The 12,227-nt window shown below is 42.6% G+C and overlaps 1 protein-coding gene across 1 annotated transcript in view; it reads left to right on the plus strand.

Moving 5' to 3' along the window:
- LOC139310062 (uncharacterized) overlaps positions 1–12,227 on the plus strand; it is a 67,967-nt gene that overhangs the window by 53,914 nt on the left and 1,826 nt on the right. Inside the window, exons 14-16 of the mRNA XM_070934227.1 lie at positions 3,400–3,612; positions 7,141–7,886; positions 10,536–10,662. Coding sequence (XP_070790328.1) covers positions 3,400–3,612; positions 7,141–7,886; positions 10,536–10,662 — 1,086 coding nt within the window. The remainder of the gene's footprint in view (positions 1–3,399; positions 3,613–7,140; positions 7,887–10,535; positions 10,663–12,227) is intronic.

Below are 12,227 nucleotides of genomic sequence, written 5' to 3' on the forward strand. Positions count from 1 at the left end.
AGAGACCTTGGAGGTCTTCTAGCCCAACCCCCTACTCAAACAGGAGACCCTACACCATTCCAGACAGGGGGCTGTCCAGTCTGTTAAAGTCCTTCAGTTATGAAATACCCAGAGTTTCTGAAGGCAAACTGTTCCACTCGTTGATTGTTCTCACCGTTAGGAATTTTCTCCTTAGTTGTAGGTTGTTTCTCTCCTTGATTAGTTTCTATCTTTTGATTATTGTTTTGCCTTCTGGTCCTTTGGAAAATAGGTCAACCCCCTCTTCTTTGTGGCAGCCCCTCAAATATTGGAATACTGCTATCATGTCCCCACTAGTCCTTCTTTTCACTAGACTAGTCATACACAATTCCTGCAGCTAGTCTTCATATGTTTTTGTCTACAGGCCCTTAATCATATCAACATCTTTTTTGTAATGATGTGACGAAAACTGGATGCAGTATTCCAGGTGTGATCCAACCAAGGCTTTATAAAGCGGTACTAATACTTCACGTGATTTTGATTCTATGCCTCTGTTTATACAACCAAAGATTGTGTTCGCTTTTTTGGCTGCTGCCGCACACTGCTGGCTCACGTTTAAGTGATTGTCCACTAGGACTCCAAGGTCCCTCTCACAGTTACTGTTTTTGAGCCAGATGTTGCCGAAACTATACTTGTATCCTTGGTTTTTCCTGCCTAGGTGTAAAACCTTGCTTTTCTCCACCTTAAAATTTCATTCTGTTGGATGGGGCCCACTGTTCAAGACTGTCAACATCTTTTGGGATGCTGAACTTGTCTTCTGGGGTGTTGTCTATTCCTGCCAGCTTAGTGTCATCTGCATATTTGGTGAGTTCCCCTTCTATTCCCTCATCTCAGTCACTTATGAAAATATTGAAGAGTACTAGACCTAAGTCAGAACCTTGTGGTACCCCACTGCTTCCTTCCTTCTATGTAGATATTTTACTTCACAAAAGGTAGAGAAGCAAATTACAAAGTCAGCTATACTGATCTTAGTTCTTACTACCAGAGATGAAACCATAGAAGGGGGTTAAAGTTACCAGATCATTGGGAAAGAATAACGGTGTCATATTGGATTTCAACATAGTGTGAGGCACAAGCAATAGAACAAAGTCAAGCTACTTTCTTAGACTTTAAGAGAGCTTGTTTCAACAAATTTTGATAGTGCTTGGGAAGGATTCACGAGTGGAAATCTTTGAGGGAAAAACAACTCAAAAAGCTTAGAAAATTCTGCAAAAATGAGATTATAGAAAGTTCAATCTAGGAGACTACTACTGAAATAGAAAAATAAGAGATCCCAGTATGGCTGCATAAAGAAGTTTGTGACAAACAAAAAGGACAAATATAAAAAGTGGAAAGAGGGACACATAACTAGGGCAGAATATCAAGCAACAGTCCGAATCTGCAAAGATGAAGCCAGGAAAGCTAAGGCTCAGAATGAACGAAGACTTACAAAAAAAAAATCAGAAATAATTTTTAAAAAATGTTTCTTTCATCATATAAAAAAAATGAAGTAAAGGAACAATCAGTCCACTCATGGGAGAAGATTGCAGGCAAGTGATGGGTAGCAAAGAAAAAGCCGAATTACTTCATTCATTCCTTTACAGATTTCAAAACTATACACAAAAGGAAAAAATAGTCCAATCTATCAAAAGCAGTACAAGTAGCCCTCTTCAGTTCATTTAGTGACCAAAGTTACAACTGCACTGAAAAAAACTGACTTATGACCATTTTTCACATTTATGACTGTTGCAGCATTCCCAATGGTCATGTGATCAAAATTCGGAGGCTTGACAACTGGTTCATATTTATTTTATTTTATTTTATTTCATTTTATTTTAAATTTATATACCGCCCTTCTCCCTGAGGACTCAGGGCGGTGTACAGCCAGAATTAAAAAACATGGAATACAAATATTAAAAACAATTAAAATATATATAAATTTGGCCCAAAATTAAAAATACAAACCAATTAAAACATTTAAAATTTCTTCTTAAGCCAGCCCGGCTTGCTGGAAAAAGTGGGTTTTAAGGGCACGGCGGAAGGCGCTAAGGTCTTGGATTCTCCTTATCTCTGGGGGCAACTGATTCCAGAGGGTAGGTGCCCCCACAGAGAAGGCCCTCCCCCTGGGGGTCACCAGCCTGCATTGATTGGCTGATGGCACCCTGAGGAGGCCCTCTCTGTGGGAGCGCACGGGACGATGGGAGGTCGTTGGTAGCAGCAGGCGGTCTCGAAGATAGCTAGGCCCGATGCCATGGAGCGCTTTAAAGGTGATAACCAGCACCTTGAAGCGCACCCGGAAGACCACTGGGAGCCAGTGCAGCTCGCACTGCATGACAGTTGTGGTGTCCCCAGGGCCACATGATCCCCTTTTGCGACCTTCTGACAAACAAAGTCAATGGGGGAAACCATTGACTTAACAACCGTGCTACTAACTTAACAACCGGGGTGATTCACTTAGCAATTGTGGCAAGAAAACGGGGCAAAATTCATTTAACAATTGCCTCACTTAGCAACAGAAACATTGGTCTCGGTTGTGGTTGCAAGTAAAGGACAACCAGTATTGTGACCTTTTATGATTTGTGACCTTCTGACCAGTAGTGGTATTCACTTACCTTCGCTACCGGTTCGCAAATGTGAGTGTATGAGCCACATTTGTATGAGCGTATGAGCGCAGAAGGCTCTGCGTATGCAGAAGGCTCTGCATGCGCAGAGCCTTCTGCACATGTGCAGAACGTCTGTGAGGCCGTCTGGAGGTTGGTGGGCGGAGCCTCCACCTGCTGCTACTACCCATTCGCCCAAACCGGGTAGAACCGGCTCAATACTACCACTGCTTCTCAGCAAGCAACCTCAGTGGGGAAGCCAGATTCACTTAACAATTGCGCTACTTAACTTCGCCACTGCAGCGTTTCGCCAAACGACTGTGGCAAGACAAGGTCGTAAAATGGGGCAAGGCTTGCTTAACGACCGCCTTGCTTAGGAATACAGAGTTTGGTGGTGGTAAGCCGAAATGTGTGGTCGTAAACCGAGGAACACCTGTTAATGCAAGCGCCGAGTTATGGGCAATGTTCCTCCACCGGGATTAACGAGACTCACTCCCCCCAACCTCCTTCCACCACGTGCCCAGACAGAGCCACGGCGGTTTCCACGCAAACTCAGCCGCGCCCCCCCCCCCTTCGCGCGTCCGCCAAAACCCGGGCAACGTGCCAGCCGTTAGGACTCGCCCGCGCGGACATCTCCCCCCCCCTGCGCGCCCCCTCTCCCCCGCAGGGCTTTGCCCGGCCGCCCCTGACGCCCGCGCGCTCCCGCGCCTGCGCCGGTCCCTTTTCGCAAAAGGTTAAAGGAACCGAGCTCTCCTGCCTAGAAAGGTCCAGATTTGTGGCGGGAGGAGGAGGGGGGGGGAAGGTGGAAATGAGTGGGAAGGGTCGTCGTCGTCGTCTCCGCCGCCGCCTCCTCCTCCTCCTCCTCCTTCCTGTCCTGGCTTCGGCTCCTTCCTCCCTCGGTGGGAAACTGCCCTTTGTATGCTTCTCCATCCCGGGTGCCATGGAGAGGGTCACCGATTCCTGAAAGTTGGGATGCAGCGGCGGAGGGGCGCGATGCAAAGGCTGCAAAGGGAAGGTGAGTGCCGGCCAGGAAGGGAAGCCCGAGTTGGGAAGGTTTCTTGGGGGGGGCGGGAAAGAGGGGGGTCTTGGCTGGGCACCATAGGAGTTGTAGTCCGGCCAGCCGCTCCAGCAGGCATTCCGCGCTTTTGCTGCAGAATTGCTCGCAGCAATTGCTTGCAGCCACCCTCGCGCGCAGCAGCCTCCCCCATTGCTGGAAGAACTCCCGAGTAGGCGATGTGTATGATTTGTGACGATGTGCTTTTTTTTTTTTTTCGGAGCAGGATCGATTTTTCTCCCCGTGTGATTTTAAAGCCGCCCCCCCTCCCTTCCCTCCCTCCTCCAGGGAGAAAGTAAGAAACTTATGATCCGGGATCCTTGATCTGGAAATAAGATCGCACTTACGGAAGGGTGGGGGGGAAAACGTAGGTTCAATCCTGCCCTTGCTTATCCAGAAGTAAGTTTTGCTAATGTCGGCAATGATTTCAGGTTGAGCGATATAAAACAACCAAGTTTCCCATCTGCTCAGTAATCCGAGTTTGGTTAAACGGATGACTTAGCTATTAAGGAGTTGGAAATGATGAACCATACATTAAAATGCACCGGAAAGGTATTATAAATCACGGGGGAGATATTATAAACCCATTCAAAAACTGCTATCCCGGAATATTTCTAAATCAGCCTTAGTTTTTTTTTTATTATTATTATTGTTGTTGTTGTTTTGTTGTTGTTGTTGTTATTATTACTACTACTATTATTATTACTACTACTACTAATAATAATAATAATAATAATAATAATAATAATAATAATAATAATAATAATAATAATAATTAAATTTCTATACCGCCCTTCTCCCGAAGGACTCAGGGCGGTGTACAGCCATATTAAAACAACATATACCCATAAAATTTAAAAACAATTTAAAATATATAAAATTTGGCCCTTATGTTAAAAACTACGGACACCCAATTAAAATTCATTTTCTAAGCCAGCCCAGCCTGTTGGAACAAAAGAGTCTTAAGGGCAGGGATCATGCAGATCTCAGGGGGGGGGGCAGTTCATTCCAGAGGGCAGGTGTCCCCACAGAGAAGGCTCTCCCCCTGGGTGTCGCCATTTGGCCAACGGCACCCTGAGGAGTCACTCTCTCTGGGAGCATATTGGCCGGTGGGAGGCTATCGGTGGCAGAAGGCGATCTCATACATACCCATTTAAACTTGGAAGGCATCACTTTATTTTTATTTATTTATTTATTTTTTGTACAAAACGTACACTGGATCAAAATAAAATGAATTGTACCCCTGCATCCAATGTAACATTCAAAATAAAAGAGATCTGTAATTAAATTCAATAATGAAAAGTATCAGGAGTCTAGTTTTTAATCCACAACCTATCCCGTTAGTTTTTTCCAACTTTTGGAGCTTCCCTAGATTGCTTTTAATAGTTTTCTAAAGGACTGGCACAACTATTTTATTTTTCATAAGCATCTCCAGACCTTTAAGAAACAAAACAGCTGAAGTGCCTGCAGCCAAACTGATATAAAAAAAAATATTCCAGATTCCAAATCAATGCTTACCCTGTTGTAAAAATGACAGATCCAAAATTCATTTTAAAACGGAAAAAATGACCCTTTTTTGGCAATTGTTTTGATGAAACAGTCAGGAAAGGGGCACATGCATGTTTTAAACACAAGCCTTGTTTTTTCCTCTCATCCTTTTTTTCTGGGTTTTTAAAATTATGTTGCCCAATAAGAATCTTGGAAAGTTGCAAAGTATTTTAAAAAGTTTCAGTTGGCCTAATAAAACAGAAATGGCCACCTTGCAGATATTAATGTCCTACAACATTCAGAATCCCTCACAATGGTCAGGTTTGCTGGGAGTTTCCCTGAATAACTTCAGAGCTTTGCTGATTCTCCTTCTCTACAATAAAGGTATCCTCAGAATTTGGATTAACTGGCCTGGTGTTTGCTCCTTAAGTAGCAATTGGAGACCCCTGCTGATCTATTCAAACCCATCCAATAGTGGAATAATAGATCCTAATCTACTTTTTATCCACCCCAGGCTACACTGATTATACAGTGATGAGGGATAAACTGTGGTTTTTTTTTTTCCTGAGTTCTCCCAAGATCTTTTATTCAAAGATCTATTTCCACTTTTACTAAATCCTCAAGGCCCATCCATTGTTTATAGTAAGACTGTGTTCCTTGCAGCTGTCCCTCAGGTAACCTGTGCCATACAACCACAGAACTAAATCGGAACTACAGTAGTAGGGTATGATGATGGATTCAGTTTTAGCTCCAAACAGCTCTGGGATTCGAGGTGGTTGCACTAAACAGCAGCCAGTCAACCTGCTAGTTAGGCCAAGCAAATTGGGACAAGAGCATTAACAGTGGATTAATTTCTTCCTCCTGCTGCCAATGCAGAGATTGACCTGGAATGGCCCTGCAAAAATCAGAACCACTGTAATGTAGGACCTTCCTCTCTCTTTTCCTTTTTTTCCACAAACACAAACTCCATGGAAATGGAGCAGAGGAAAATGGGATGAAAGAAATAGGACTGGTACATTTTCCCCAGTTTTGTCTGCAATGTACTGACGACAATCAGGCTCCCTGTAGGATCCAGGACTTCAATAAAAAGAAGGCAGAAGATATGCCATCCGGTGTACTTTCTAGGAGGAGTGTGTATGTGTAAAAGTGCCCTGGTTTGAATGGGTTGTCTGACAGTTTAGTGCTAGTTCACAGTAGCAGCTGTTTTCTCTGACATAGTAACTGAGTTGGTTGGGCATATTATGCAACTGTAATCTTAGAATTAAAGACCAGAATCCAATCCATTTTATGCACTGATGTTTTCCTTCTATTTATTTAATTGGACTTATATGCCGCCCTATCTCCACAGGACTCAGGCCGGCTCACAATAATATACAAAACAAACAAACCGTTAAAAACAAAGTCCATGATAAAATTGACAAAAATCCAATAAAACCTGATTAAGTTCTATTAAAAACTCCCATCAGTCTAGGGTGGCTAGATGAAATAGCCACGTTTTCAGCCCACGGCGGAAGGAGCAAAGGTCGGGGGCCACCCGGAGCTCCAGAGGGAGTTGATTCCAAAGGGTGGGTGGGCCTACAGAGAAAGCTATTTAGCAGAATAATGAAAATTGTCCCAGAAGAGAAGGAAAAAAGAATCTGAAACATTCATATTAAAACAAATATTTAGCATTCAGGATTCCTATAGAATTTTGCCTTTTTCTCAACTGGCCACGAACTTGGCACTCTTTCTTGCTTATGCAAAGAGAGAGCAGTGAGTTGCATTCCCACAATCTTCTCACAATTCTCATAAGATCCCATAGAGAAGATTCAGTTTCTCATATTCCTAATCTTACTTATAGCCTGAGGATAAAACTAGAGCCTTTGAGGTCAATCTGCCTGACATTAGCTGCTCCCTAAAGTATTTAGGTTATTTTAAAAGCCACATTCAAGTACAACATAGGGTTGAAATGTACAGTAGACATCAAACTGCATTCATCATTAGGCAATTTTCTTTTTCCAGTTCAGATTGTCCAGCCAGCAACTAAGATGACATCGTGTCACCTGTGGGGGCCAAAGCCCTTCGCAAACCAAGGGGAAAGAAACTCTCGTATTCTCCGTGGGGAAACTGCAAAAAACATCCTGACAGGGGCAGCTCTACTGCAAAACAAACAGGGACTGGACATAGGCCTGCAAGAGAGCCAGAAAACTCAACAGCAGAAAGGATTGGCAATGGTGCCTTCTCTTTACTCTGTTTGGAGACCATCAAGGTTGTTTGAGTCGGTCTCTGAGGAGGACATGATGGCGTTCAAGGCTTCCTATCGGATGATGAAACAGCCCAACCAGTTGTCCAAGGAAGGGCGTCCAATGGGGAGGCCCATCATGCAGGGCATCAGCAGGGAACCACAGAAAGCCCCTGAGAACTTGACAAGATCGGGGCCTTTGAAAGAGCAGACCTTGACTGAAGTTGACCCTGACAGCTTGGAGATAAAACGCCAACATTTCCGGCATTTCTGCTACCAGGAAATCGAGGGCCCTCGAGCGGTCTTGAACGAACTCCAGGAGCTTTGTCGTCAGTGGCTTCTGCCGGAGAGGCGCACCAAGGAACAAATTGTGGATCTGGTGATCCTGGAGCAGTTCCTGACCATCTTGCCACTAGAGATGCAGATCTGGGTCTGTAAGAGTGGTCCGGCTACATGTTCTCAGGCCTTGGCCCTAGCAGAAAAGTTCCTCCTTCGGTTGCAAGAAACGGAGTCTTGTAAACAAAAGGTAAGAGCATGGTTCAAAAACAGCCTAAAACAGGCTCTTCCAATGTCACAATTTTGAGATGGGACTTCAAAATGTCGCCTTCTTGCAAGTCTACAAAATATAGCCAGGTATTCTCACTAGGGTATATCATTTAGCAACCAAATGTGGCTCAAATTCTGCCAATTCTTGTGGCCCTTAATTTCTAAATGTGGATGTCCATTGTCTGCTATGAAAAAGCCAAATAGAGTTTGAGGTTGCAAACAGTAGTAATATTGTTTCCAAATCATGTGAATTAATACAGTAGTTTCAATCTATTTTGCGTGGAGGAGATCCCTTATGGGTGTGCACAATACACAACATGCTCTGTCTGAGGTTTTTTTTTATTAGCCCAGTCTCTGGATTCAGTTTAGGCTCAAATAACAGTAGTTGTATGAATGCAGCATACTTTAAGTAAATTGTGTGAACCCAGCTACCAAGACTATCCCTGAAAGTTCATCCAAAGAAACTGGAATGTGTTCAGAGAAAGGCATCCAGTGAGGTTGATCAAGGTGAAACACTAAGGAGAGGATAAGAGAACTGGGTACGTTTAATCTAAAGAAAAGAAGCCTTTGGGATGATGCATGGCAAAATGTTGATGTAATGAACCTCCATTTAGTGGGATTAAGAGACAACCAAACACATTTCTGTGCAGTTATTTCCCCTGTGCAGTCTGTTGCATTCACTTAAATTTATGTTAAATTTATTTATTTATTTATTTATTGAATTTATTGAATTTATTTATTTATTATGACATCTGTAGTGGTGTATATCAGCGGCCCCCAACCTCTTTAGCACCAGGGACCGGTTCCATGGTGAGAGGTCTTTCCGTGGAGGGGGCATGGTTTCATGTGCTGCCTGCATCCCATGGATGGGGCTTCGCTTGTTTGTGTGGCCTGGTTTCTGGCATGCTGCGGACTGGTGCCGGTACAAAGGCCAGGGGTTGGGGACCCCTGATTTATACCATTTGCAGCATTACATAGGTAGGCCAGGATCGTACATCTCTGCAATATGTCTTCTCATGCCTTTTTTAATTAACCGCATATAAATCTGGGCTGCGCCAACAGAAAACAACAAAGCATTGAGGACTGGATTTACCTGCATTTTTAGGGCACTTCAAGGAGCATAAAGCAATTATTTATCTGTTTGTTTTGATTTAGATGTCCCTCAGCTACAATATTAGGGCTGCCTCTTCTACAATCCCTAGGAAAGAAAACCCTTTGACTCCATAGATTAGAGAAAAGGTACTTTTACTAGGAACGAACTCAATACAGCAAAGTTCAGGCAAGATCTAAAGAAAATTTGCACAAAGCAATAAGCTAAAGCCAACCCCAGACACACACACACTCCGGTCAGGCAACCAGAGTTCAATCATCAGTCAGAAAAATGTTTTGGGAAAGTCTCTGGTCCAGGTGCACCATTCCTACACTCCAAACCCTGGACAGTTGGCCTTGAAAATTATTAGACAACTCAAGCTGACTTCCCTGAGACCAGGCCTTCTCACAGCTTCTCAGAAATTTCACTTCTACTTCCTGCATGTTTCTCATCCCAGATACCCAGTGCTCCCCCCCACACACACACTGTTTCCATGGCAGCTGGCAGCAAGCTTGAAAGAAAGCAAAAATGCAGGCTGACATACAATCAATGAACAGTCAAAACAGGAACAAGTTGGGATCAGTCGTTCAATACAAAAGCAGATGCCAAAAAGGCACATGTAGAAATAGTAGATGTGAGGCTTGATGTGGCATAGTAGCTATTGAATGTTATTTTGGAAAGTAAAGTACAGACCGTCCTTGACTTAAAATCATTTGTTTAGCCACTGTTCAAAGGTATGTTTTGTTGGTGGTGAAAAATATGACTTCGTTCGTTCAATTTCTATAGCTGTCCAATGCAACCAAGTGACTCTGGGTGACTTACAACCATTGCAGTGTTCCTGCGGTCACATGATCAAAAATGAGGCTTTTGGCAACTAGCAGAAATTTATGACATCCCTGGGTTACGAGGTAGCCATTTGTGACCTGCCCAGGAGGCTTCTGACAAGTAAAGTCAATGGGGAAAGCCAGATACACTGAACTTAACAAATGTAACAAGAAAAGTCATAAAAATTGACACAATTCATTTAATGACTGCATTGCTTAGCAACTAGTCATTATGGTCATAAATTGAGGACTTCCTGTAGAAAACTGAATGACCCCCCCCCCCCCCAAAAAAAAAAAAAAGTATTTCCCTCAGGCAATTTTCTGATGAGTTGGGAAACAGGCCTGGCTGTGATAATGGATGTTTGGTCCATTGGACTAAAGCAGGGGTCTCCAAACATGGCAGCTATAAGATTTGTGGACTTCAACTCCCAGAGTTTCCCAGCCAGCATAGCTGGCTAGGGAATTCTGGGAGTTGAAGTCCACAAGTCTTAAAGCTGCCAAGTTTGGAGACCCCTGGACTAAAGGAATTTGGAGATACATAGGGGAAGACTGAGTTATATGATCTTCCATCTTTTTTTTTTTTTCATTATAAAAATCTGAAGAAGGATCCTTGATTCTCTTCTTCCAAGCAAATTTCTTTAAGGCTGCTGACCATATCAAAGCCTTCTGCCTATATCTTGGCTAATCAGGCACATTTGGTGTCTTTTTTCTTCAGGTGACTGGACTTCTAGAGGAGGAATTGGTGAATTCCCCCACATCTGAACGTGGTCCCTCAGATACTGTGGAAAGCTGTATCTCCATAGATGAGGAGGAAGATGAAGCCATCTTGGGTAGGACTGAAGGTCTGTGTTCATCAACATCTTCTACACGAAACCAGGCCCAAGAAAGACACAGGGAGGACTGACCTGCATAAACCTTAAATTAAAATCCAGAATTTGCCACTATAATTTGTGGGTAATAACGCCTGTTCAGTTTTTGTGCAGTTGTTGATCTCTTTTATTCAGTAGTGAAGATCAATATTTAGAGCCAATCAGCCTTTGGACATGTGGAGACGACTAGTCTGATCTGTTCTGATGAAATAATTCAAAGGAAACCAATGGGACACAGATACTATTTCTTTCTTCTTCTTTGGAATTACACACACTAACAAACTGGGTTTCTTTCCCCTGGCAGAAAGGGCTCAGGGCTTTTTGATACTGGAGTTGCTGTGTGTGCACACAAATATATGAAGAAAAGTATATTACTTTTCTTCAAGAGACCTCATGGCATCTCCCACAATATATGCTCCTATTTACCATCTTCCCTAGCCTCCTGCCCCTCAGATGCCTTGATGGGAAATTCCTAGGTTAAATAGCCAGCATGCTAGATGCATCTATAATACAATGGAGTAGAGAAAGAAGAAAATTTTCAGAACAAAAAAATAACCTGCATAAGAAAGATATCACCTGTCTTGGGAGGGCATTTAACATTTGCAGCTATACTCTCTACCGATCTCAAAATATTCAGCAGGAAAATTTTTAACCAGATAGATTACAAGTAGTGAACAGGAAAAGTAAAACAATTTGTGTTTTAAAGTTATGGGGAATAAAGTTGTGGGAAAATTGTAGAACATTGTGGGGGAAATTGGAAATGTAAAGTCTTGGAAATTCTGGGTGGCTGAAATGATAGAGCAGTGTCTTCCAACCTCAGCCATTTTAAGCTGTGTGGACTTCAACTCCCAGAATACCGCAGCTAACAATGCTGGTTGGGGAATTCTGGGAATTCACACATCTAAAAATGGCTGAGATTGGGAAAGATTACAGTAAACACAGCCCCAATTGTGAAAACAATAACCAGTTCATATAAAAACATTGGAACAAATATTAGAAAAATGTTAGTAACATACTACTTTAGCATAACATACAAAAAGAGCTTATAGCAATATGACATTTTGATATGCATTTTAGGCCATCATGTTTAATAAATAAAAAACAGACCCTGCACTTGCGGGAATATGCTAGGAAGAAGAGATGTTTAATAAATAAATCACATTTACCCCTAACATAAAAAAGGGTGAGGTGGGATTCACATATTTTAAAAATTACTAAAATTTTAAAAACTTAACTCTCTAGTAAGTTACTTCACTGAGCTAAAAAGTGAAAAATGCATTCATTGCAATGCATAAATTATAATTTAAATTTTGACTAGGCAACCTTTTTGCAGTTCAGCTTCCAAAGACTGAATTTTCTATCTTACAGAATCCTTTAGGAGTTGGAAGACTTTTAGTAAAGTAGATTGTGGGGCTTACTGTGAATATTAAGAATATTCTGCTATATTTTTAGTTCCAGGTTTGGTAGGAGTCAGTCTTGAGAACTGAAAACCAAATCTGGCCCTAGGTTTTCCCTCAGTTTACCTTCCCAAGAAGCAA

Source organism: Pituophis catenifer, unplaced genomic scaffold (assembly GCF_029215685.1).
Source record: "Pituophis catenifer annectens isolate HBS135680 unplaced genomic scaffold, rPitCat1.0.hap2 SCAF_2, whole genome shotgun sequence".
In the NCBI taxonomy this organism is placed as follows: Eukaryota; Metazoa; Chordata; class Lepidosauria; order Squamata; family Colubridae; genus Pituophis; species Pituophis catenifer.